We start from the raw sequence: 26,491 nt of genomic DNA, 5'->3' as shown, positions 1-26,491 counted from the left end.
GGAGCACACGGTTACATGGGTGTTACGTCGGGCTGAATTTGCATGATTGCTGCCCCTCCACGGGCTGTACATTCGTGATGGATATGTTGCGGTGGTTCCAGGGGGGTGAACCACAGCCGGCAGCCTATATCTAAATGGCACTTTCCTCACAATGGGGGCGGCACTATATATTTCATCTACAACAGGGCCAGTTTTTGCAATATGCAAAGGTGTCCTGCACGTTCCCTGGACAGATTTTCCCGCTGAGCCTGCGGAGTCCCAGACATTGCAAAAACTATTAGGTCCTGGTTCCACTTGAGGGTTAATATCTCGCATTTATAAGGCTCTTAAGGGAGATCGTCGGACTGACATGACAGGGGTCTGAGACAGATGGGCCATATTGATGGGGGTTACAGCGATTGCTCCTTCTCTATTTCCCCTCCTTGTTCTCCGGTACCTTCTTGTTCTTTATCCCCCTCCTCCTCTTCCTCTAGGTCGTGTGGGTGAGGGGACTTTATTACTCGAGAAGTATTGGTATAGTCATCCTCGGCTCATTTTTACATTGATTTTGGTTCTTTAATTTGTTTACTGTTCAATATTTCCAATACGTTTTTTTCTTGCTATTGGGCAACCTTCACAACTATTGAATTGATTTTAATGTGGGGACGGATACTGTTCTGTTCTACTTTATGCAATTGTCTACTAGGGTGGGAATGGGATGATATCTCCTCTAGAAGCTTGTAGAAACGGGGGAAGTTGCCTTTTTCAGATACCTCCACCAAGGTCGAATGCTTGTGCTGTCTCCTCTAAACATGGTAACATTGGGTTATACCTAATTGGCACATTTAATATACTTGCAAAACCCTAATAAAGTGGCACAACACTTTAAACATACCTCAGGCCTACCACTGCAGCCTGTATGCAGTTTTAAACTGCCATGTCAACTTGGCATTAACATCTCCTTGTCATGCCTTAAACTCCCATTTTATTACATGTGTCACCCCTAAGATAGGCCCTAGGTAGCCCGTAGGGCAGGGTGACGTGGACATGAACTTAAATGTTTTACATGTCCTGGTAGTGAAAAACTCCTACATTTGTTTTTCACTGCTGTGAGGTCTCCCCTTTCCATGGGATAACATTGGAGATTCCTTATTACATTTAATAAGCCATAAATTCCAATTGGAACCAGGTAGCTATTTCATGTTTGGTGTCTATGAAATTGGAATGTTAACCATCTTTAATTGTAAAGTCTGACTTTTCATTACAATTCTGAAAATGCCATTTTTAGAAATTTGCAGTTTTCTGTCCTTAGCCCTTTTGTGCCTATAGCTTGGCATTGATCACATGACTGGGTGTAATTGACAGTTAGACATTGTGAATTCCTACCAGACAGTCACACAATAGAGGGATTAGGGGGTACCTTATTGGGCTATCTGCTGGCAGGTTGGGGCGGAGCTGAGCACAGCCCAACTTGCAACTGAATAGCCTGAGCTCTGCCTTCACACAAAGGGCCTAATGATCCCATGTTGTCACTGTAGCCAGGTTGGAGCCAGGGCAGGGGAGTCTGGAAATTCCATGCACTTCTAAGCCATTGTCTAGAAGAGTATAAAAAAGGGACCTCAGAGACCAACTTTTCAGAACACTGCTGGTCCTGTGAATACTCTGCCAGGAAGAAGGAATGCTGAGCTGCTGAAGGACTGTCACTCTGCCAGACTGTTGCCATGCTGGACTCTTGCCTTGCCGTGCACTGCCCGCTACCCTCCTGCCTGGGTGAGAAGGATTGCACCTGCATCTCTTAAACCCAGAACCCCAGAGTAACTCCAAGGTCTAGTTGGCTGGCCTACCTGACTTGAGCCTCAGGGACAGAAGGCTCCAATAACCTTGCTCCTGCACTTGGACTCTGAGAGTCTACCCTGCAAAGTGGTGCCACTCCAGACCTGGATCCTTGGAAGTGGGCCTAAGGTGCTTTGTTAGCCTTTGTGGATCTAGCAGACCCAACGCATCTCTTCTGCTGTTTTTGGCTGCACAATCCCAGTAGAACTGATACATCGCCGTGCCTGAGTGGACTGGAACCGCCGCAAAAACCTCCACAGAATCGCAACCCATCTCTTCATCGAAACCGCCATGGCGCCACGCCTGCATGGTACAGAACCTCTCATTTCTTGTTGACGGCAGCCTTGATGATGATGCAAAACGCATCCCTGACTCACAACACAAGCCCTCATTGATGGGATCTTCGAAGACACAGCAGTACCTCGCAACGCAGCTCCACCGCATCTTGGAACAGACAGATAGATTCAGCTACCTGACCCATATTTGACACGGATGCTAGGAACACTTTGCAAACCAGGATTCAAGGTACTTTGTTCAGTGGACCTAACTGGGGCCCTGTAGCCAGCCCGCACACCCTCGCAGTTGGTGTGAACTTGTGACTTTGTCCTGGTCCGATGCAACAAGTTCTCCACACTTGGGTCTTTATGCCTTTTGGCACTATTTTTATTTAAAAATTTATAAATTAACACTTCCTGTTCCACTGATTGGATTTTTATCATTTTGGTTTAGTTTTATTTATTAAAAACTGCTCTATTTTTCTGAAACTGATGTGGGCTCCTTTTGTGGTATGTTTTTTTTAGTTTGTTACTACTGAAGTGTTGCACAATTACTTTACACATTGTCTCTGAGTTAAGCCTGACTGCTCTGTGCCAAGCTACACGAGGCTTGAACACCTGTTAATTTAATGTTTGCTTGTGACTTCACCCTGAGAAGAATTGTGGTTGCTGCTTGAGATGGGTTTCACGACCCTCAACGATTAACTCAACTTATTACAGGACTTCATTATTGTATTGATAATTTTTTGCTCAGCTATCGCTTCTTTGAGCAAGTGTTGCCTTGATGTGTTCAATATAGGATGAGGTTAAGACACCAAAAAGTTTTATTTTTGACCTATTATCTAATTGATCTTACTTATAGAATTGCTGGAAAAAGTGAAACTTGTCGATAATTTTCATTTGTCTCCATACTAATCGCCCACATACTGTGCTCTTTTGCTTTACTAATGTTTGAATTATTTTCCGTGCCAAGAAGATAATTTTGACCTTTTTGTGTCTTGTGGCTTCAGATGTTTCTTTGGTGCTTTGTAACTTGTTAACTCAAAGAATAGTGATCTGCTTGTGCTTAGTCTGCTCCTGCTGTGTGGATTGAGTGAGTCACCAACTGAATCTTCTATTGTATTACATCCTGATTTATTTTTTCAGTTCATGCTAATAAGTTTTATTTCGTTTTACTTTATGCATTTTGAACCACCCTTGACTTGACTGAACTCTGAAATTCATTTCAGACAATTTTAATGTTCTTTTCCCAATTAGTACGTGAAATTCAGGTTTGGGCAACTACATATTTGTCATCCTTTTGGTTTTACTCCTATTTTAACATTTTGTATTCATTTTAATAGCATCACAGACAGATAAATATCTGGCAAAATGTTGTATCCTATGCAGTAGAGCTCAAGACTAAGGAGTACTACTGTGGGAATTGATTGCAGCTGATACTTTGACAATCGAGAGAATTCATAGTACTTGACTCCAGGGGTGATAAACAGGGACTGAATGCTGGGAACCTATTGTAGGAGTGAACAGGATTAAAATCCAGTTATAATAATATATCCTTAGAGAGAAGCAATATAGAAGTGTAATTCTGGAGGAGAGTGAGAAGGGAGAAACTGTATGTCTGCCAGAATGTAGTTTTAAAATATGAACATGAAACGTTAGTGTGAAAATAGTAGCTGTGTGTTTCAAGAAACTGAAAAATGGACAGCAAGAAACCTAGATATAGATTGTTAGTAGAGGTTTTTTGGCAAATTAGTTGTTTAGGGGAGACATTACAGAATATGAATGTGGTTCCTGTGAACCAAGAATTAATCTAAGCCTCTTCCCAGTACATACACAGGCTTGTGAAGACATGAATAGGTTCCTAAACGAATGTATTCACAATTCAAAAGCACCTGCTACTTGATCCTTTGAAAGTGGCCCAGAAGACCACAAAACAACTGTAAACCTTACCAGTTCTGATAGACTTCCAGATCAAATACCACAATGCTAAACAGTGGGTTATAGTGCAGAGACCTGGTCAAAAACTGCTAGCTCCTAAGACAGACCGTTCTTATCACAGACAGACGGTCATGTTGACATTCATTACCCTTGTGGCCAGTGGCATCTGCTACGTAACACGGGTGGCTGGCGAGGGAGGGGAGGTTGAGAGGGGGTGATAAATGAAACAAATAACAATATAAACACTTACCTGCAGGCCGGCAGCCGCCTCTGAGTCCTCTTTGGCTCCTAGTCGACTCCAGGAGTAGGAAGCAGGAACCAGAAAGCACACAGGCTCCCAGACTCCCCTAGCCAATCACGACGTTGCCTTATAGCCGCATTGTGATTGGTCTCTGCGCTGTGGTTCACCGCTCAGAGAGGAACTGGGAGGCTGTGCATGTTCTCTAACCAGGCTGTACATTACAACCAGTGGGGAACATGCAAAGTGGCCTAATTGCATGATTAAAGGACCTTGGACTGCCATACTCATAGTGGGGCGGTGGTGATGGTCTACCAAATGCCACATTATGACCTTGAAGGTCGTGCTGCCCTGGGACAGCTGACTCCGCCAGGAAACCCCGTTCCCTAAAGGTGGCGCTGCGGTCTTGAGGCAGAAATACGCTTGGCAGGACTACCACGGTCTCCGCCAAGCATAATATGCCTTTCCTCACTGCCACTGATTTCATGGAGGTCTTTCCTCCATTCCTCACTACATGTGGATTTACACGGGGGGCACATGTGCATGCACCCTCAGTTCCAGCACGGCATGGACTTCTCAGTCCATGCCATGCTGGAACTTCATTTGACATTCCTATTGCGGTGTCTATCTATTACCAATAACATCACACTCTGCACGCTGGATGTAAAATCTTTATACACCTCCATCCCCCATTCAGGGGGGATGCAAGCAGTGGAATGGGCCCTGTTGAGACAGGCAACTTTGAAGACGGACAAAGTTTTTTTACTGGAAATGTTACATTTTTGTTTACACCATAGTTATTTTGAGTGGAACAACCAGTACTACTTACAACTCAAAGGCACATCTATGGGTTTTGCAGGAGCTCCTGCATATGCTAATACCTACATGGCCTATTTCGAAGATCAATACATTTACAGTGATTTGGAATGGACGGACAATCTTTTGCTGTATACAAGATACATAGATGATATTTTCATCATGTGGAAAAACAACAGTGTACAATTGGAGACAAAGATATTGCAATTGAACACCAAGGATGAAAATATACAATTCACCAGCAACATCAGCAAGAATTCACTCCCATTTCTGGACGTATTGGTTAGGATAACAGAGGACGTTATCCAGACCGAAATTTTTCACAAACCAACTGATAAAAATAATGCGCTGCTATACTCGAGTTTTCATCCACAAAATTTGATGAATAATCTCCCCTACTCACAATTCCTAAGAGCCAAAAGGATCTACTCTACTGAACCAACATTGCAAAAAAACATTGAATGCATGAAGACTAGGTATTCATCTAAAGGGTACCCGGAGAACATCCTACAAGAGGCTATAACTAAAACTGAGCACACAACCAGAGAAAACTTATTACAGACAAAACCAAAAGCGCATCTAACTCGACAAGTCTTCGTGTCCACACATTCTACAGTTTCCAGACAAATTAAGAAAATCTTGATGAAGCGTTGGGATATGCTACAAAATGAGGAGGATTTTAAAGATCTCTTTCAGGAGAAACCTCTATGTGCCTTTAGGAGGTCAAAAAACATCAAAGAAATTCTTTCGACCACATCCAATATTGATGGAACCAAATACAAAGGAACGCAGCGATGTTTAAATTGTGTGCATTGCAATAATGTTATCATAGGAGATGAGGTACATCATCCCTCCACAGGGGAAACCATCAAATTACGACACAATTCCACTTGCGACTCGATGAACCTGATCTATGCCATAAAATGTCCTTGCGGACTACTGTATATTGGTAAAACTGAGAGGAAAATTAAAACAAGAATCTCAGAACACAAAAGTACGATCAGAAATGTCAACCCCAAAAGCAGTCTCGCAATTCACTGGAATTCATGTAAACATTCCATTTCACAACTCAAATTTCAAGTGATAGAGAGAATGGTCCCAACCCCAGGTAGAAATCTCACAAAAACACTACTACAAAGGGAAATCTTTTGGATAAAAAAGTTGAACACTCAAGATCCCCACGGGATCAATGAGAAAGTGGATCTAGGATGTTTCCTTTAAAATGCACGTATTGCACATCATGGAGTTATGCAGTCTGATTTTCTTGCCCATAAATTGTTGTTAAATCAGAACGTCCTTCTCATCTTTTCTTTCTTGTTCTATAATTCACTTTTCTCCTTTTTTTCAACTTGTCATTTAGGCTATTTTGTAATTTAGCAAGTTTTTGGCTTCTGAATGATTTTTTTTCATGATTGAAACCAGTAGGTTTGTTTTTTATTGACATTGGTAGAATCACGCGAGGTTATCATTGGTACCTATAGCACCAGAGGTGAGATGCCATTCCAAGATGGCGCGTGTTTAAACCTTCTTAGTTGACAAGTTTAGTCCCCTTTCTGTGTTAGTGACCGTTGCTCCATATATGGTAGACGCGGATGATATGCATTGATTCGACAGACGAGCTGGGTTCCTGTGCGGTTTTGGTTGCGTCTACGTTTAAGAAGTTGTGGAACAGGTGAGCGAGTGCTCGTCGGGCGATTTGGAGAATACACAGAGGTATAGATGTGAGAGTCTCGGATGTTAATCGGTTCATTTCGATTTTTTTAGCAATCTCTTCTGAGCCTGATTGACCCAGTGGGGATATTTGTCTACAAAGGTGGTCAGTAATTTCAGGTTAGTGCACGAGGATCATTGTCCGTTTTGAGTCTGGCTAAATTAAAACTTTAAGAGTCCTTTTTAAGTATTGGTATTTTTCCTTTTTCTTTTTGCTCACAGAGAGTGATTCATACATGGTCAACAGGTACGCTAAGCCTCAGTTCTTTTCCCACACACACGAACGTTTGAGTATACTATTTTATCACTTAGGGTGACTGGGTTTCATAATGGTATCTTTCCTAGTAGGTCGTTCTGATTGCAATAACTTATTAGCGCTATCAGTTTCAAGTACGCAATGTGATGATGAGATAATATGGTACAGCTGCATATAGCATGTTTTTTCTTGATATATCAGAGTTGTTGTCTGCACCTATGGAAAAAGAAATATTGTTGGATTTATTGTTTATAATTTCATTTTGTAGATCTGCCCCTGAAGAAGGGCCATCATACGGCCCGAAATGCATTGGGCGAGCACGGAAATGATCAAATTCTTGACCTATGTATAAATTATGTATAAATTGTAATGAACGAAGTATTATTGTGATTTGAACAATAATTAAATGTTGTTTTGTAAAACTCATTCAATTACGAACGACAATGTTTGTGAAATATAATTGTTTATGAAAACTATCAGATACAAAAAACAAGGTTGATTATTTCAAGTGAAGTAGACCTAAAAATAAGCATTTGCATTCTGGGAAGGTTGCTCCGTAGCAAGAGTCTTTTCCTTGCACTATCACACATTATCTTATAGGCACCGCCACGGGAATGTAAAAGAATTGCCCGCCAATGACTACAAAAGTCATAATACAGTGAGCAGTTCTCATACAGGTTTGGCGGTGTGGCGGCAGGGCAGTCCCACAGCTGCACAGTCAAACTCGCAATCAGTCCCTTAGAGTGTGCTTACCGCTCCTCCCCCTGGCCCCTGCTGGGGCCCGCCCCACACCTAAGCAGGAATGGAAAGATAAAATGATAATAACATTGCGTTATTATCATTTTATTTTTGTTTTTTAAACTGCTCGCAGAGCATTGGGGCGCCTCTCCTCCACCTAATCGGTGGATCCGCAGCTGCTTATGGCCATACATAGAGGGGTGTCAGAAGAAAGGAAATCCTATTGAAATGTGGTGAATACGCACTCTGGCACAGCCTTGCGGGCATTCAATGCATTTCTCTGGCACAGTCTAGAACAGGGGTCTCCAACCTTTTCTGTAATAAGAGCTACTTATGGTCTATGAAAATTCTCCCGAGCTACTAATATTATTTGAGATGTAATAGAGTATATCTGACAACATTACATTAGTGGCCATCTTATGCAAGGTTACCAGCAGCGATCACATCAGTGCCTCAGGAACGGTTGCTAGCAGTAATGTGAAAATGCTCTGTCAATGTTGAATGCCTCTAAATTGGTAATACATGATAGCCATAGGTCCAATGCCCTGCCACCAAGTTAATAATATTAGTAAAAAATCTACTCAACACCATTTGATTTTTCTGATTTAAACATCAGCTTTACATTTTCTCCACGCATCAAATTATGAGTTCTGAAAATACACACATTTCCGTTTCTAAACATGCTTTTCAATTTTGGTACACATATATTAATTCAACCATGCACAAGCTTCCAATTTAGTTGACTAGGCTGCACACAGGAGAGCTACTTACAGGTACCTGGAGAGCTGCCAGTAGCTCACGCACTACTCGTTGGAGAAGCCTGGTCTAGAAGTAGTCAATGCATTTCTAACAGTTTCCAGCACATGCTGGCTACATTCAGATATCAGTGGGACTAAAACTGCACGAATTTAACCAGTGTTTTTAAGGAGCGCTGAAGATGGAGAGACACAATACAGAAAAAAAAACGGAATTAAAGTGAAGAACGCCTTGAAAAATTTGAGCCATTTTTTAAAATCCCGAATCCTAAACAAGCATACATTATTCAATGCATGAAATGTTCAAAGGAGGGCTTTGGTAAAGGGGTGTGTATTGTATTAATGAGTAATACACACTTACACGTGTTTATCCCGTAGAACTTTATGTGAACGACCCAAACAGGTGTCTTTAACGATCATGTGAGGGTGACACGAGGCATGAATTCGGACGCTCTTATTTTTAAAATCCACAAGTAACCCACAGAGTTTCACCTACTTGTAGAATCCGCTGGCGGAAGAGGTGTTGTGTTTGGAAAGTCCTTGATTTCCTTAAGAGATGGAACTGTGGATGACTCATCAAAATGGAAGTGTTCCTTGTCGGTAAGATTGAAATGATTCTCAATAAAGTAGAAATCATCTTTAAGTTGAGAAATCTGTAACAAGTTTGCATCCAATCCCTAGTTGTAAAAAGGCAGAAAAGAACAGCGTAAGAACATAGAGTAGGCGAGGAGTGGTGTCTGTCTCAATCTTTAGGCCCCAGACTGTGATAGTAGAACCGCATATCATTTTGAATTTCACACTTATAAAACTGTACTTCTTTAAGGTCTTGCTCTGTAATGCAGTTTTCTTGTAGAAAAGCCTCACATAAAAATGGAAATACACTATTCTTAATTCATATTTTCATTCGGGAGAGTTCAAACGTTTTAAACATGATTTGTAAATGTTGTGAAATGGTAGTGGGCCGTCTGCCACAACTTTCAGAACGTTTACTTATAAATCTCAGCTTTTTGAGCTCTCCAACAACTTTTAATTTTTTAGAAAAGTATATATTGCATGGCAGAAACCTTAGAAATACATTTTGATCAACCAATACCAACACTTTCACAAGTGCTAACAATTATTTTATTCTCATGAAGATAATCATACTTTATGTTGAGGTTGGGCAGATGCAATTTCTGTGTTGCAATCACATGCCCTTTATATATGTGGAGTAGTACACTTATGTATGGGCCTATTCGTCAGCTCAATTAGCCTGTCATTGGTACATTCAGTACCTCGACAGCCATTTAAAACCGGTAGAGTGCAATAATAGACGAATTAAAGGCCGGAGCTGGGGGCATTACTGGTAATTAATTGCCCTCTCCTAGAAGTAGAGGCCTGAGCCACATACAAGGGTCTGAACGAAGAAGAGGAACACAGACCAAATGGATTCACTATTTTTAGACAATTCCACCCACTGAATGAAACAGGAAAAAACAGAAACACTGGAATGTAGAACAAGAAGTCACTATTGACTCTCTCCCGCTCAATTGTCTTTAATGGACCTCCCATTATTCCTAGTTAGGGAATATGAAGGTACAACACAGCATCAGTCCATGGTTAATGCAGATCGTCACTAACCAGGGGCGAAACTAGACCCTAACTTTGGGGGAGGCTAACACTCCCAGCCAGGGCTGGCCCTAGCACTGGTCGCACACAGTGCAACAGTCTTTTTTGGCACTCCGTCCCCCATTTTCTCCTTCTCCATGAATTCCTTCACTACCACTCACCAACAATGCACCTCATCTGCACCTTTCTGACAAACATTTTCATTTTTTTATAGCACTACTCATAGTTCACTAACACTCAGTTCTGTGATCTGCATGGTAAGCGTTCTTTGTAGCAGGCACATTAACCCTCTGCGCTGAGTGGGTGGCAGGAGTGCACATGTGAGTGCACAGTGAGGCAACAGTGTGAGAGTAGGGTAAGAGGAAGTGACTGCAGGGTGAGTGAGGTGAACATATGAATTTGGGTGCGGATGTAGGTGCAGAGTGGGACGAATGAATTAGTGATGGGCTTGTTTGAGTGAGACTGCAGATTGAGCAGTGAAGGGGACAGGTGAGTGAAGTGTCACATGAGTGTAGGGTAAGTAGTGTGCTCATGTGACTGCAGGGTGAGGTACAGGGTGAACAGCGCAAGTGCATTGTGAGTACAGACTGATCATTGTGAGTGCAGGGTGAGTGGGTAAATGGTGTGGTGCATGGTTATCATTGTGAGCGCATTCTGATCGCTGTGAGTGCAAGGTGAGCGTGAAAGTGAAGGGTGAAAATGAGGAGTGAGTTGTCTGAATGCAGGGTGCATTCCCAGATACTTGAAGTAACTCAGTATGTTATTGACGGCGGCATAGAGTTTTAGATATAAGTTAAACTATTGCTATTATGGCATTAATCAGGGATTGAGAGTGGAGGAAATAAATAATGTGCTGATCCTGCAACAAACTTCCAGTCTTATGAATAGGGTTGCCAGCCCATTATTTTGATGTCCCAGACAGTAAAAATAAGCATCACCTAAAGCCGTATTTTCAGCACTTATCTGGCATTCTTCAAACAGTAAATATAAATAGAAAACACTTTTAATTGTGTTCTAGGGCTGCCTGAATGATCCATAATTGATAATTAAAGGAAACAAAGACAGAAAAATCACATTACAAATTAATAAATACTTTTTTTATTCATAACCCTATTTAGTGTCAAGATGAGGTCTTTGCAGGCTCTTTAAACAACACATGGCTGGCATTTTTCTTTTGGCAACCCTACTTTGTATTCCTTTTCTTGAAATGCATTCTCACACTAGGGGAGTTTAATGTAAAATACAAATGTAAGGAATAGGCAGAGTGGGTTCCCAGGGGACTGGAACCAGAAAAAAAAAACATTTGTGGAGCCAATAGGTCTCGCCTTTGGGACCTTATAAGAGTTTAGCCAGAGATATCGACTTTGCCAATGTCTTTAATCTATGCTGTAGGGAAGTGTGACTGCTGTGCACCATGCTGAAAAGTTATAATAAAAAAGAGTCAGAAGTATGTTTATTACCTTATATATGACCGACAAGGCAATATGTACAACTGAACGGCCATGTTAAAAAAAGTATTTACAATAAAAAATGTGTTCAGCTCCTTTTTGTCCTTGCAATGCTGGCAACTTATTTCTGCCTGTTCCAATGGTTGTTTGTTATAGCTTTTGTTGAGGGGGGGGGCATAAACAATGGGAGGGCGAAGGTTGGGCAATAGTACCTGTATTACAACACTAGCAGCAGACGGACGCTAGGGGAGAATCAAAAGATGCCAGATTCCAAGAGCAGACTGAGGTGGTGCTGAGTAATGCTGAGGTGGCGGTGGTGACTGGTGCGGAGGTGATGCTCATGTAATGCTGAATGATACTCAGGTCTTGCTGAGTGATGCTGAGGTGGTGGTGTATTGGTGCAGAGACGAAGCTGACTGATACTGACATGGTGCAGGGTGATGCTGAGGTGGTGCTGACTGATGCTGTGGTGCTAAGTCATATGGAGGTGGTGGTGCTGCACTGGTGCTCAGGGGGTGCAGAGCTGGTGCTTAAGTGGTACTGAGTGATGCTGAGTTGGTGCTGTGCTGAGGTGATGCTGTGCTGATGCTGAAGTGGTGCTGCGTTGGTGCTGAATTGCTGCTGAGGTGGGGCTGCACTGGTGGTGGTGCAACGATGTGGAGGTGGGTTATGCTCATGCGGCAGTAGCGGTCCATGGAGGGAGTTCCGTGGGGCGGTGAGGCGGGGCGGGGGAGGGGCAGGGTGGGGAAATGTAAACACCGGAATATGGATGAACGGAGGTAAGTACACATTTAAATAAATACAGTGAATTTCGTTGCGCGCGCTGCATCGCATTTTGCGATGCAGCGCGCGCAAAGGAATTCGTTTTATTTATTTAAATGTGTACTTACCTCCGTTCTTCCATATTCCGGTGTTTACATTTCCCCACCCTGCCCCTCCCCTCCCCCGCCCTGCCTCACCGCCCCACGGAACTCCCTCCACGGACTGTTACTGTCATGCGGTATTATGCTGATGCAGAGGTAGTACTGCGCTGATGAGGTGGTACTGTGCTGGTGCTGAGGTGGTGCTGCGCTGGTGGTGGTGGTGCACTGAGGACTCTCATGATCTTCCCCGTACCCCCCTGACTTACCCCATCCTTCCCTCACACCCTTCTCCCTGATGTGCCTCAGTGCTGCACCAGGAACTGTATGGTAGCGTTGGTGATTTGCTGGTTGTTGTATTTACAGTGTGTGCCCTCCCTTTGCTGATGCTCCTCTGTTTCACGCCAGGTGCCATATGGGGATGGGGGTGGTGTGGATGTTATCCAGCTGCACTATCCTGAGCCTCTATAGTGGTAACCACTCTGGGCTTTGCCAGAGCTAAAGTCTTTTAAACTCCTCATGCATGAGCAAAGCCAATAGCAGCATCCAACCATGTTAAAACTAGAAAAAGCATTGTTTTCTACAATTCAAAGATGGCCGCATTCATGACGCAATAGATGTTGCATATCACAAGGCGGGGAATGTAAAGAAAACTAATTCTGTTCTTTACTTTTAGCATGGACGGTCAGGAATTGGAAAAATCCATTTAGTTGTTTGCTCAATATTGGCAAAGCTAGACCGATTGGCTATTTCACTATTACTACATATGGTCGGTGTTAGAACTAAGGGTCTCTAGTTGACTGAGTTAGGTACCTTAGTCCAAATATGGACCCTTGCTTCTAGTCAGGGAAAGGAAGGACACACTTTCAGATAACCCCTACTCAACTCCTGGTACGCTTGGCACGAGCAACCAGGCTTATCTCCAAGGCAATGTGTAAAGTATTTGCAACCACACTCCCAGTAACACAGTGATAACACCACAAATGGACACCACACTGGTTTAATAAAAATAGCGGTATCTTTATCAAAAGGGATACAATGGAACCAAATGATAAAAATCCAACATATGCGTATTCATATTATTTCACTTTGCCGGTTATTAGGCCAACAATCACTTGTAGGTTCTTGCGGTATTAATGAGCAGTTCACGATGATCTAATACAGTCCTAATGCAATGCTATGCAGTTCGTAATGCAGTTCATAATGTAGTAATAAGACAGTCCTTAAGGCAAGTACTAATGCAGTTCGTAATGCAGTTCGCAATGCAAGAATAATGCGGTTCGTAATGCAAGAATAATGCGGTTCGTAATGCAAGAATCAGGCAGTTCGTAATGCAAGGAATAATGCGGTTCGTAATGCAAGAATCAGGCAGTTTGTAATGCAAGGAATAATGCGGTTCATAATGCAAGAATCAGGCAGTTCGTAATGCACGGAATAATGCGGTTTGTAATGCAAGAATCATGCAGTTCGTAATGCAAGGTATAATGTTGTAAGCCAATCTGCGCGGTCAACTCGGGCACCACTAGGCCCCCAACAGCAGAGACAACGATCTTAAGCTTAAAGAGGCGGCCCGGTACTGCTGGGCAGGTATGGGCCACTCGGGGACTCAGCGCGTCTAGCGTGGTGCAGCGGGAGAGAGATTGGAGCACCCCTGTACTCCTCCTGCACGTCTCCCCAGGCCACACATGCTTGCGGCTCCCGACCGGAGTCCAAGCCTTACCTGGGGGGTGCGCTGCCTCGCTCTCACCGCTCATCGGACATCTTGCAGGGCGGCCCGATGACGTTGCAGCTCCGTTGCTAGGCGACACTGTAGCCGGACGGGTTACAGCACTGCCGTCTCCTTCGTTGACGATCTTGGGCAGATTCCTCTTGGCAAACAACGATCACGATCCCTTTCACCTTGCAGCTTCCTTAGCTTCAAGAAATCCTTTAGCAACTTGCGGATCGGGCCAGCAGCGGCAATCCTCACTCACAGCCTCAGTTACGATGACGGCTCGAGCCACAAACAGCAATGCAGCAGCGTGGACGATGTTTCACACTGCGGGGGCAATGCGGTCACGAGGCTCCTCGTAAACAGCACCACATACCACACGGCAGTCTCAGGCATGCAAAAGCACACGCACCAAGCGTTGCTGAGACATGGTTGGAAACTTTGATGTTCCTGAGTCTTCACAACAGGGGACCAGCTCTCCTCGGGCCCTTGGAGACAAGTTACTTCAGGACACCGCACACAGCTAAGTCCTCTCAAGCAGGGGGACACAGCACACAGCAAAGTCTTTTGTCCTCTCCTTAGTCAAATCAGCAAACTGCAGGCCAGCCCCAGAACACACAGCAAGGACAGTCCTTCTCTTCAGTCTCTTCAGCTGTTCTCCTTTGGCAGAGGATGCTCTTGATCACGAAGAAGTTTCAATCGTTTTTCAGTCTTGATTGCAGTCTTGACTTCAGGGGTTTCAGATCTTACATTTATACCCCTAAATGCCTTTGAAGTCTTTGTGTTCAGGGGGCTCTGAGCCCGGTCCAAACCAGTTCTGGGTGTCTTCCTGCCAGTGCACACCTTCTTTCTTTGATAATGGGGGTCTGGGCCTCAGACACTCTGCAGGAGGTGCAGCCATTCCATTGTGGCAGCAGCACAGGCCTCTTCGCATCAAAGGGGCTACTCCTCCCATTACACCAAATGAAGGCCAGCCTGTGCTGTCTCAGCTACTCCTCTCTGATGTCAGGAGACTCCCCAGACCCTGTCACATCCAAACCCAGACAGTCAATACACAACCAGGCAGAGACACACAGGATGGTTAGGACAAGAAACCAGCGACTTCTAAAAGTGGGGTTTCTAAACACACAATTTAAAAACCATCTTCATAGAAAGATGTGTTATAAAATTCTGAATTTGGGCACACTAAACTTCATCTTTCCATCCTATGCCTATGGGAAGATATGCTGAAAACATGGGATTCAGCATTCCCCATTCTGTCCTATGGGCAAGAGGGCCTTGCAACATTGAAAAACGAATTTGGCAATATTTCACTGTCAGGACGTGATACACACCTCAGTACATGTCCTACCTTTCACATACACTGCACCCTGCCCAGGGGGGTACCTTGGGCCTAATGTATCGGGTGTCTGATGTGCATAAAAAGGGAAGGGTAAGGCCTGGCAAGTGAGGGCACTTGTCAGGACAACAAAGCAGTTAACAAACTGCTCGCAGGCACAGCAGTGGCAGGCCTGAGATCTCTTTTTAGGGCTACTTTTGTGGGTGGCACAATTAGTGCTGCAGGCCCACTAGTAGCATTTCCATTACCAGCCCTGGCACACATAGTGCACTTTATTAGGGACTTTACTAGTAAGACAAACATACCAATTATGGATAACCAATTACCATAACACTTAATACAGGGAGCACTTGCACTTTGACACTGATCAGCAGTGGCAAAGTGCCCAAAGCATCTAAGCCAGTGAAATGAAATCCATCACAGCCTAAAAAAATAGAGGAGGTAGAGGCAAAAAGTCAGGGGTAACCACACCAAGAAATGCCAGGTCTAACAGTCGAACACGGTTATCAAGACTACCGTTAATTCAACAGAGCGCTCAGAATTCCCAAGTCACTTCCCAGTAAGACACTGAATAAATAAATAAATATGAACTGCGCTATACTGTTCAACACAGTGCTGTTCTGCTGCATGTATACCGCACGTTTTGCCTTACCTTGATGCTTACTTTACTCAATCCTGCAATATAAGCGCACACTTCACTGCTGTGTAATTTTAGTGTCCCTGAATTAATTCATGCTAGAAAATAAATAAATGAAAAATTAAACAAATGTGAAAGGTTTAAGAGGCTTTCTGTGTCAAGTGACAAATGGCAGTAAAAGAGCCATACCAGACTGTCTTTAGAGACAACGTTTTTTTGGCTACATTTGTTTCATACTTTCAACAATCCCATTCTGATGGCAATATATCTCTCTGTGTGTAGTAGTGGCAGGCTTTGCCTTTCATTATTTCAGAGTCAATAAAATGAACAGTATTATATTGAGCATTAGAAATGCACATTTGCATCAACACAGACCAAGGCCTCGCAACTATCATCTCCCACTGCATTAAAGACAGTGGCAGTGTGCGGCCTGGGGCCCACGGGCTTTACTCGCATCACTGTCTGCCCCTTCATTGTAAACAGCTACTTCCTGTCTGCACTGCTTCTCACATCTGAGGCGGTGTCAGAGTGCAGGCCTGCCAGCACCATTAATTCACACTGGTAACGGAAAGGCAGAAATAAGCACCAGCCTTCAGGTAGGAACTGCGCCTGCGTGCACGCTGCTGCTTGCTCACGCGTACTCCATGGGAGTAAACTTTTCAGAAAAGGTGGGACATGCACCCATCAGTAGCCATTTGCAGGCTACCATTGTTAAATGAAAGACACACAAGCCAATACAAAGTGTGGCAGGAGTCACACCCCACACAGTACAGACAACAGATCGGCTTACAGCTCAAGCGCTGTAGGTTCGACCTAACTAAGCCTCTGTAACCAATTTACAAAGGTATGTAAATATGCAAATGGTCTTTAAAGACCTGTGAAAAACTCGGGTGCCTAAGATAAAGCCCCAGACACTGCCCAGCCGAGCCCACAGTAGCTCGACCTGCAGCAGCCCGGGCTGAGGCACACGACGGGAGGGTGGGGGGGGCTGATGCCTTTTTAGCCCTATCGGCGTTGCGTGCCTGCCACCAACGCTATCTAAACTTCTCCAAGGTTAGGTCCTACAAGAGATTCTTGAAACAAATCCACAGCTGTTTCCCCATTATATAATCAATTCATAACAGAGTTTACCTAGAGATGATTGTTCATGCCCTTTACATTGGCACGGATAACCCTGAATTATGCATACAAATGATCCACACACCTCTTTGAGCCACCCTCTCTGGTATTTGACCCAATAATTCACTCTTTTTCTTTTACAAAATCCCCTCCGCAGCCTCACTCCTACTCATCTTCGAGAGAAGCTCCACCCCCTGCGCGCCGCTGTGGGGTACATGGATTAGCCTCAGGAACGCCCCCTCCAACACCAAACCAACAAAGTGTCTCTATGGGTTGATGTTCATTCTAAGGTGAACACGTGGTAACAGCGTGACCAACGTCCCTTTGCATTGTTCACACCTGCAGAGTTTCTCACAACCTTGTAATTTTTTATTGAATAATTCTAGCATATGATACAGAAAATCAGTGCACCGCAAGTCACCACGTGAATGCGGAAACTCCTGATAGAATGCGTAGGAATCAGTAAGGTGAGTTTAATACAGCCATTGTATGCAGGCTCATTGTTGTTGGGGAAGGAATTCCTTCATCTCTTCATCGCCAGTAATTAACTAAAAAGAACTCTGCTAATTGACTTTTAGGTAGAAAACGGGAACAACTGAGGCAGTGACAGCTGTTTAAACTCAAGGAGTAACACCGTTAGCTCTCTTTGGGGCATATTATCAAGCACGGCGTTAAAATTATCGCCGCTTTAGCGGCAGAAAACTGCAAACTGCCGCAAAAGTGGCGATAATGGGCTTGATAATATGCCGTGAGATCCTACCTGCCTGGTGGGAATCTCTTTGGATTAGCACAACCATCAGTGCAGCAGCTGAATTGAGCGTTACAACAAACAAATGATGGACGGAATGCTGACAATGCAGACATTCTCCCCCAGTCAAGAGATCTGGGTTAAATCCATCGTTCTTTTGCCCACTACGCCATCCCAGTTCAGACATGGCCATATGCAAATCAGTCTTGACCCTGTGCCTCATGGGAACAGTCCAGCCCGAACTGCCAAGCCATGTCTTCCCTGGACCGGAATCAAGCATCCTAGGACCGGTTTCTGGCTATCAGCCGTCATCAGCCAGGATAGCTTGACTCCAGTGGCGTAGTGAGCACGGGTCCCACGTCTGGGAATACCCATCCCACTTAGGGCGAAAAGCGTTACAACAAACAAATGATGGACGGAATGCTGACAATGCAGACATTCTCCCCCAGTCAAGAGATCTGGGTTAAATCCATCGTTCTTTTGCCCACTACGCCATCCCAGTTTGTTGTAACGCAGCTGAATTGAGGGCAGAACTGCGTGCTGAGTGGCTTCTAAGTTTGAGTCGCTCCAATAAGCATACTTTGTGGCTTTGTTGAAAAATAAAAAGCAATGGCCTTGGTGAATAGGGTGTTTACGGAGAGTGTCATGACTGCTTACTGATTCCCTGCCTGTAACCATCATACGACCTAATGGTCTTATGATGCATGGAAGTCTGGGTCAAGGGTTTCAACTGGCGGAGTCATCTCAGACTCCACCACTAGAAACTCTTCACTTCTCCACCTTTAAATCAGGTGGCAAAGCACAAGGTGACAGGAAGGGCATCTGTAATTTTTTGGCTGATGGCCCTCATCAGATAACCTTTAACTTAACACAAAGGTCCTGAAAAAAATGATTTTATGGTTCTATGCCTCATGCTCTAAAAGCTTGTTTCAGAAAACAAAATAAAATCAAACCAGAGGGGTTCAAACAAACATGGCAACTACTTGGCATTCATCTGAGCCTTCTGTGCATTCACAAGATAGGTGGGGATCTTTACTTATACAGGCGGTGCTGGCTAACACAATGGGCTGGTATATGCCAAATTACTCCACTGGGCCTGATTATGATGCTGGTCAGGCTGTCCGTCTGACCGCCGCTGTCCGATTCTGGATGCCGAGGCTGGGAAAGCTCCGTCCGCCGTATTGGGATGCAAGCACTGCTATCGCGGAGGTCTCATTGTTGGCCGTACCCCGCTCCCTGGGCATGTCGCTGCAAGTGGGTACAAATGCACAGGAAACACACGCATGACACATGTGGGGACATGTCTTGTGCACGATGTACCCCATTGCTGGAGTGTGGTGATATGTGCACAGTCCAGTCAATGGGGATAGGTCCCACATGAGGACTTACCTGGATTACACCGGCCACAGGACCATCCACTTTGAGGTGCAGCTGTTGCGGTGTAGGGGGGGGCCTGGAGGAAGTGATCCATGCTGGAGTCCCACGGGGAGAAGGGGAATCGGTTAAGTATTCGCCCTTTTTCCTTCATTACCAACGACTCGAGGCAGAAGGCCGAACCGCCATGGTTGGGTCGTTGGAAGCCCACATCGTAATCCGGACCGCGGTCGGACCTTCCTGTACCGCTCTAGGGATGCAGTTTGTCTCCAACTGCCATCTCAGCAGTAGGAGAAAAGCTGTCGGAGTCGGCGGTCTTTCAGCAGTCGATCGAAGTACACACTGCATGCAACAGATTCTGAAGAGACCTTCGACAGTCCGACCTCCTCCGACAGGAAAGCGGAATGCAATTCAACCAGCATCAAAATCAGGCCCGTAGTCTCCAAAGTCGAAATCCACCAGCAGAGCTAAGCAGGATACTGTGGCTAGAAAGGAGAGCTCTAGGAAGCAAAATATGATAACGTTGAGATCCAGTTGACACCTTCAGTTTTGGCACCAAAAGCTCCAAGCATGTCTAGGTGAAAAGCTGAAAATTATTGCTGTCTGGGGGGCATATCATCAAGGGCTGGTGACATAATTATCGCCGCTTTTTATTGCATTATTTGCAAGGACATGCTAGCGTGTGTTTCCTTGTTTCAGCTCCCGTTTTGTTCACGCCTCGCTTTGCATCTCTAATGAGATGCAAAGGAGGCGTGCCTGACAAAACACCATGGGAAAATATCGCTACCCCAGCTTCGTGATATCATCAACGAGGGGTAGCGATATTTTAAATCCCGTTAACTATGCCTTAACGCAGGAATTTAACGTCTGTTAAATTCCTGACTAAGGCATAGCTTACATGGGAGGTGGATTATGGTGGTACGACCACAGGGTCGTATCACCAAGGCTATCTCCGTTTTGGGTGCAACATCGCTGGTTTTCCAGCAATGTTGGCCCATTTCCCTGGAATATTATCGCCCTGGAGTAACGCGTTGTTATTAACGCTTTACCAGGGTGATACATTCCTGTGATAGACGGCGATAAATAAACAAGCGCTAAGTGCGCTTTGCGTTTATTTATCGCCGTCCTAGTAAATATGCCCCCAAGTTGTTTCTTCCCTGGGATCACCTTCCTGCCTTTTCTAGCCGATGTCTTTCAAGAGAGAGAACTTTTTTTTATTCTCCTTATACTATCTTTCTCTCTCTCCCGCTTTCTTATCTATTTTTCTCTATCCCTTTCTCTTATGTATCCTTTGTATCTCACTCTCTTGCTCGATGTTTCTCTGTCATCTCTGTTGCTTTCATTCTCTGCCAATTTCAAATTTTTCCTCACAGATCTAACTCTTAGAGTTTCTTGCCACCTCCTTAATGATCATGGGAGTGCTGCTTTCCTTTTGAATTCCAATCATTGATATAGGACTATGTGCATTGCGTCAGATCTGCACTTTGCAGACTCTCTTTTTGAAGCTTCCCATTTGATAATGCCACATTGCCACTGTTGTAAATATCTGCCGCTGAATGTGGTGAGGGTGCATGTGAGCAAACTGACACAGAAGCACCACCTGCCATCCTCGCTTATGAAAGGTGAGCCAAAATTAAAGCAACAAAGCAGTGTGACTCAGTTACAAAAAAGGACTAAGTAAAAAGACCAGGGGCCAGATTAACTAACTTTTCACGCAAGGCAGTGCAGCAAGGCACCTTGCTAAGCTGGACTGCATGAAAGGGAGAGAGCAGAAATGTGGCATATATACTGCTCTCTCATAGTGCTGGTGCACTTCAGGCAGCCTAGTGCCAATGCACCACAGTGCAAGGATGTCTGTGTTACAAGGAGAATTGTTTTTGTGCAGGACAATATATCTTCCTGCACAAAAACAATCCCTTGAGGCAAAGTTACCCTTTCTATGTGTTCTGTAGATGACAGCAATCATAGAAAGAGGAAATAATAAAGTGAAACAAGATTTTTCTTTTCGTTAGCCCATCCTCTGGAAGGCGCAGCTATTTCATGCAATTTCATGCAATCCTAGGTTTACAACCCTTTGTAATGCAGTGAAACACCCGTGCTCCTATGGAATGCCTACTAGAACTAAATGTAACGCAATGCAGTGCAAGCCACTGCGTTGTGTCACATTTCTTTACAAAAGCCACGCAAGGCAGTGCAAATCACCCCTCGCATTTGAATCATGGCTGTGCCAGAAAAGTTGCAAAATCACAAAAATGTGACTAAATCTGGCCCCAGATCTAGCAAGATGAGGGCGGCCATCTTTCATTGGGCTTAAACTCATTAATTAATACTGTGTCATACCACTTTTGGGGGGCGTTGACAAGAATGGGATTATCGGGCCTCAACTATGGTGGTTGAGGTCCTTTGCCACATGTGTCCTGTGGTGCCTCCTGCTATGCCAAATGGGGCCAAGTACACCTCTTCCTTGTTTAAGTCTTGGTAGCGAAGGTAAGAAGTCCAGGGAGGTATTGTGTGGCTAGAGACACAGTACGCAAATATTAGCGCAGTAAATACAATAATGTAATGTCCATCCCAATTCTTGACATTTTACAAAAAGATTACAATTTTAATCACATCAAAACTTAATACGGTACACACTGAGTAAGCATCTCTACGGGGATGCACTATGGAATCTATTAGGTTCTCTACAAAAGAAAACATGGTTTCAACCATGATTAAAACACTGGTGCAAGCTCACGATTTTACAGTAGAGCAGATTCCTAGAAATATCTTTCCTACATGTCAGTAAGTAGCAGATGATAAGTTCTTGAGTGGGGATAGCAATTTTTGATACATTTTTCCACCAAACTCTTTCAGCTGTAGTTTATAATTAAGGTCGCTCTGGCATATGGTATTATCTAATGTGGTGCGCACTTTGGATTACCAGCAATACGTGTGCAATTTGACCAAGTTTGGGCCTAGCTGTCATGATCATTGGGGCTTGTACGGGAACCCCGCCTCCTTCCCTCAGTAGTCAGCCAGCTATACTGCAGCGTCTCAACAAAGACAACAGCAGAAGTGTACTACTGTGATTGAAGTGGAAGGGTCTCACGCCTTTGGAAGTTGAAAATGTCCAGAGGGTGAAGATGCAGGGTGTAGCCGATGAGGGCTCCACAAAGTCGGATACCTTTGCAGAGTGATCCCACTGAAAAGGATTTGCTGCTGTAGAGAAGTATGTAGAAGGAGCTACAGAGGAGTCAGTTTGAAGACGATGCACCATGGGCAGATCTGTGAGCAGGTAAGTCCCAACTTTTAGGGTTAGACAGGGGCAGTTCATGTAACACCACACCTAAGGGTGCAGTACTTGGGTGGAACCACTAGGAGGTTAGGACTCAGTCAAGTAGAGTTCCAGGTGCAGGATTCATGGTCTCTGGAGTTTATTATATCCCTGTAGCTCACACAGGAGGCCTACAACTAGCACTTGAAGTCATTCTGGAAGTCCTGGGGTCAAATAGCAAGGCAGGCCGCAAGCACAAAGGCAGTCCTCTGGGGGCAAGGCAGGCCTCAAGCAGCAGAGCAGACCTCTGGTTTCAGCATGGCAGTCTTCCGAGGTACACGACAGACCTCAAGCAGCAGGCCAGTCCTCTGGGGGTCCAAGACAGCCCTTCTCAAGTCTTTCACAAGTCCAGCGGTGTACTGAAGAGTTGTTCTGAGGGTTCAATATTTACACCTGGTGACAGCTTTTGAAGTAGGGTAATTTTCTAGGATTCCTAAGCATTTTGTCCCGGAAATGTCTTTGCCTCCCCTGCCAAGGGTCCAAAAAGTCTGGGGTGACAAAAGACTAGTGTCAGGCTCCTTGGTAAGTGCTAGAGGCATGCCCCTTGAAATGTGTGTGGGGCGGGGGACAGCTCCGACCCCAACCATTCTGGCAGGATGGCCAATACTGCCAACACCTAATCCCCCTTTGTCTTACTGTCTGAGAGGTATACACACAGTCCAACAGTAAGCTATTCACAGTTATGCAACCCAGGACACTGAAAGCAGGCTCCAAATGGTAGGACAAGAAATGCCAACTTTCCAAAAGTAGCATTTTCAGAATTGTGACTTAACATCCAATTTTACTATTGAAGAGGATTTTAAATTGCAGTCAAGTGGGTCATTTCTACCCGCTCCCAATCAAAAGTAAGCACTTATTAACTGTAATAAGGTAACCCAATGTTATCCAATGTGAGAGATAGGCGCTACAGTAGTGAAAAATAATTATTTCTGAGGTTTTTCACTACTAGGACATATAAAACACATGTCCTACTTTTTACATAAAATGCACCCTGTCCCTATGAGCTGTTTAGGGCCTACCTTATATGTATTAAAATATGTATTCCGGTCGAATTGGCAGTTTTAAAACTGCACCACAGCTTAAATGTCAAGCCTGAGACGTTTTAAAGTGCTACGTATGTGGGTTGCACAATGAGTGCTGCAGGTCCACTAGTAGCATTTAATTTACAGGCCCTTTGTACATGTAATACCATATACTATGGACTTATAAGGAAATTAAATGTGCAATCAGGTGTATGCCAATTGTACCATGCATAAGGGAAAGAGCACAATCACTTTAGCACTGGTTAGCAGTGGTGATGTGCACACAGTCCTAATGCAAACAAAAAAAAAATTCTGAAAACAGGAGGGGCGAAGGCTAAAGGTTTGGGGGAAGACCACACCAAGGATGACAGGTCTAACAATTGTGTTCAGATGTCTATTGTAGACTCCTCTTACAATAGAGGGCTGAGAGATTGCCAAGGCCATCTAGTACGTGCCAGTGGACAGCAAGGGTGGGTTCATCGTGGGGTGAGAAAGCCCTATTATTTGCCACAATCCATGGAGATACACAAAAATATTCATGGACATATGGCAAATTTATGCCTTCACATCTTGGCAGAGTATCTGAAGAAAGATCCTGGGAGTGCGACCTCCCCAGAACAGTAAATGCAGATCTGCATCTAGCAGCATGAGGAATTCATCTGGCATCCAGTACAGAGAGTACTGGAGCAAATACAGAAACCTTGTGAGCGTTTTTATCTTGTACAAGATTTCCATCAGTGACGTACACATTCTCCATTAACTTAAGGTCACATCACGATGCCGGTGGGACCACCACTGACAGGCCATCGGTGGCGCTTCCACTGACAGACAGCCCTTTCAGCCAAACACCGCATTAGGCTGCAGGAGGTCAGACCCTTGACTGTCGAGCGGCGGACTGCCGCCTACACCAGGATTCACTGATCCCAACGGGGCGGCGGTCAGAACTGTGATCCTGAATGGAGTTTCCTCACCGTTGACCACCACCATGAACAGTGTGACTTTAGGGTCCCCTTGTGCCTCTGCACCATGGGGTGCCTTCAGGGGGGGACATAGTGTGCCCCTCTGCCTGCATGCACCCCCATGTTCCTGCACGGAACGAGATACACAACATTGTGCATTTTGGTCCGTGCAGGAACATGCTTTGATGTTCCCATTGCGTTGCCATTTTAAAGGCACCGCTGTGAGAACACCAAAGAACTGCCCCCCAGCGACTTAAAAAGTCATTAACTGGTGGATGGTCTGTTTTGGTGGTGTGCGAGGGCAGCAGCCAAAGTCATAATAAGGCCCAATGGTTGTTAGCTGTTTAAGATAAATGGGCCCCAAAAATGATTTGTTATAAATGAATAACATTGGAAATGTTTAAATTCTGAAATTGTTAGTCTGTGAATTAAATAGTATTGAGGCCTGTGGAAGTTGATTTGGCCTTCAGTTACGTGTGCTTTATGTTAGATATGTATGCTTTTTCTCTGCATATCTCATCCTTCTACACATCTTCAACCACCTCTCTTTCTACTTCAGCACCCTCTTTTCACTCTTCCTCGAATGCAACTCCTCGCATCACCCTAATTTCACCATTTCCAAACATACACTGTACACACTCACCTTTAGGCAATTCATTTCCTTTTGCTCTTGCCTTGTACATTTTTTGACATCTGTGCACCCCCTTGACACATATTTCCACAGAATTACATGACCATAGTTCTGTGTAGTCTGCAAAGAGGTCAACCTACGGACTTTGCTTTGGCTTCAGCGTCAGAGCTCTCAATCAACGCCCCTCATAAACACCTGGCATGGCTCAAAGTATGCAAGGAAAAAAAACAGAAACACAACGTGATAAAATAGCTAACTCTTGTGGTATGCAAGATTAAGTAAAATGTGAAATAAGATAGCAACTAAATTGATCACACACATTGCCGTATAATGCTTTTAACATTCATGGTTCGTAAATCAATCCATGTTTTTGGCATTAATGTTCAGGGCATGAAGATAGGACCAGTTTTATTGCCATACAGCAGATAACTGTCTTTACTATAAGCAGATATTTCTTCCTTTGTGCTTGACTCGGATATTTGCATCAGCTTCACAATGGAATAAAAACCCTGCTTGTCTTTTGGATCAATTTCGCATGGAACGAATACAGCAGCTCCACTACTAACCGGGCCAGCAACATGCAGCCAAGGCCTGGTGTGTAACAGTGGGGGAGGTTAGTGTCACCAGGGGTCTCAGCACAATATACATTACACAAGATTAGTCTCATAACACTTAACACTTTACTGCCTGGCTTTCGCCTCCTGCTTCAGAGCGAGGTCGGGCAGGAAGCCTGGGACAGACAGCCCAGACTTAGGGCCTGATTAGGAGTACAGACTGCCGAACCTGTGGTGGAGGTGCGGTGGTGGTAAGGGACCACCACCCCAGTGGTCCAACCGCCATATTACAAGTATGCTGATTATACCGCTTTTGGATCACCTCAATAGCCAAGGAACCGTTTTCCCTGGTGGTGGAGCGGAGGTCTGGGGCAGCAATATGCTTGCGGTGCCGCTGCGGCACCTTCAAACATATCCTGAGTTTTCCTACTGCAAGCCTTTTCATGGCAGTGAGCCCGCCATGAAAAGGCTGGCAGTGGGGAAACAAAGGGGGGCCTACAGGGCCCCCTGTTGCCCCTGTACACTGGGATGCATGCAGAGGGGCACATGGTGAACTCCCCTGTGTGCATGCATGCCCAGTTCCTGCACGTCATGGACTAAACAGTCCATGCCTTGCAGGAACTTGCT

The 26,491-nt window shown here is 44.6% G+C and overlaps 1 protein-coding gene across 2 annotated transcripts in view; it reads right to left on the bottom strand.

Moving 5' to 3' along the window:
- LOC146862312 (uncharacterized) overlaps nucleotides 1-26,491 on the bottom strand; it is a 296,683-nt gene that overhangs the window by 47,408 nt on the left and 222,784 nt on the right. For both annotated transcript variants that reach the window (XM_085641506.1, XM_085641507.1), the window contains exon 7: nucleotides 9,035-9,215. In XM_085641506.1, the coding sequence (XP_085497632.1) occupies nucleotides 9,035-9,215 (181 nt within the window). The remainder of the gene's footprint in view (nucleotides 1-9,034; nucleotides 9,216-26,491) is intronic.

The sequence above is a fragment of the Triturus cristatus genome, chromosome 2_2 (assembly GCF_964204655.1).
Source record: "Triturus cristatus chromosome 2_2, aTriCri1.1, whole genome shotgun sequence".
NCBI classification, from domain to species: Eukaryota; Metazoa; Chordata; class Amphibia; order Caudata; family Salamandridae; genus Triturus; species Triturus cristatus.
Note: the sequence above shows the minus strand (reverse complement) of the source record. Positions and strands in the feature narration are given on the sequence as shown.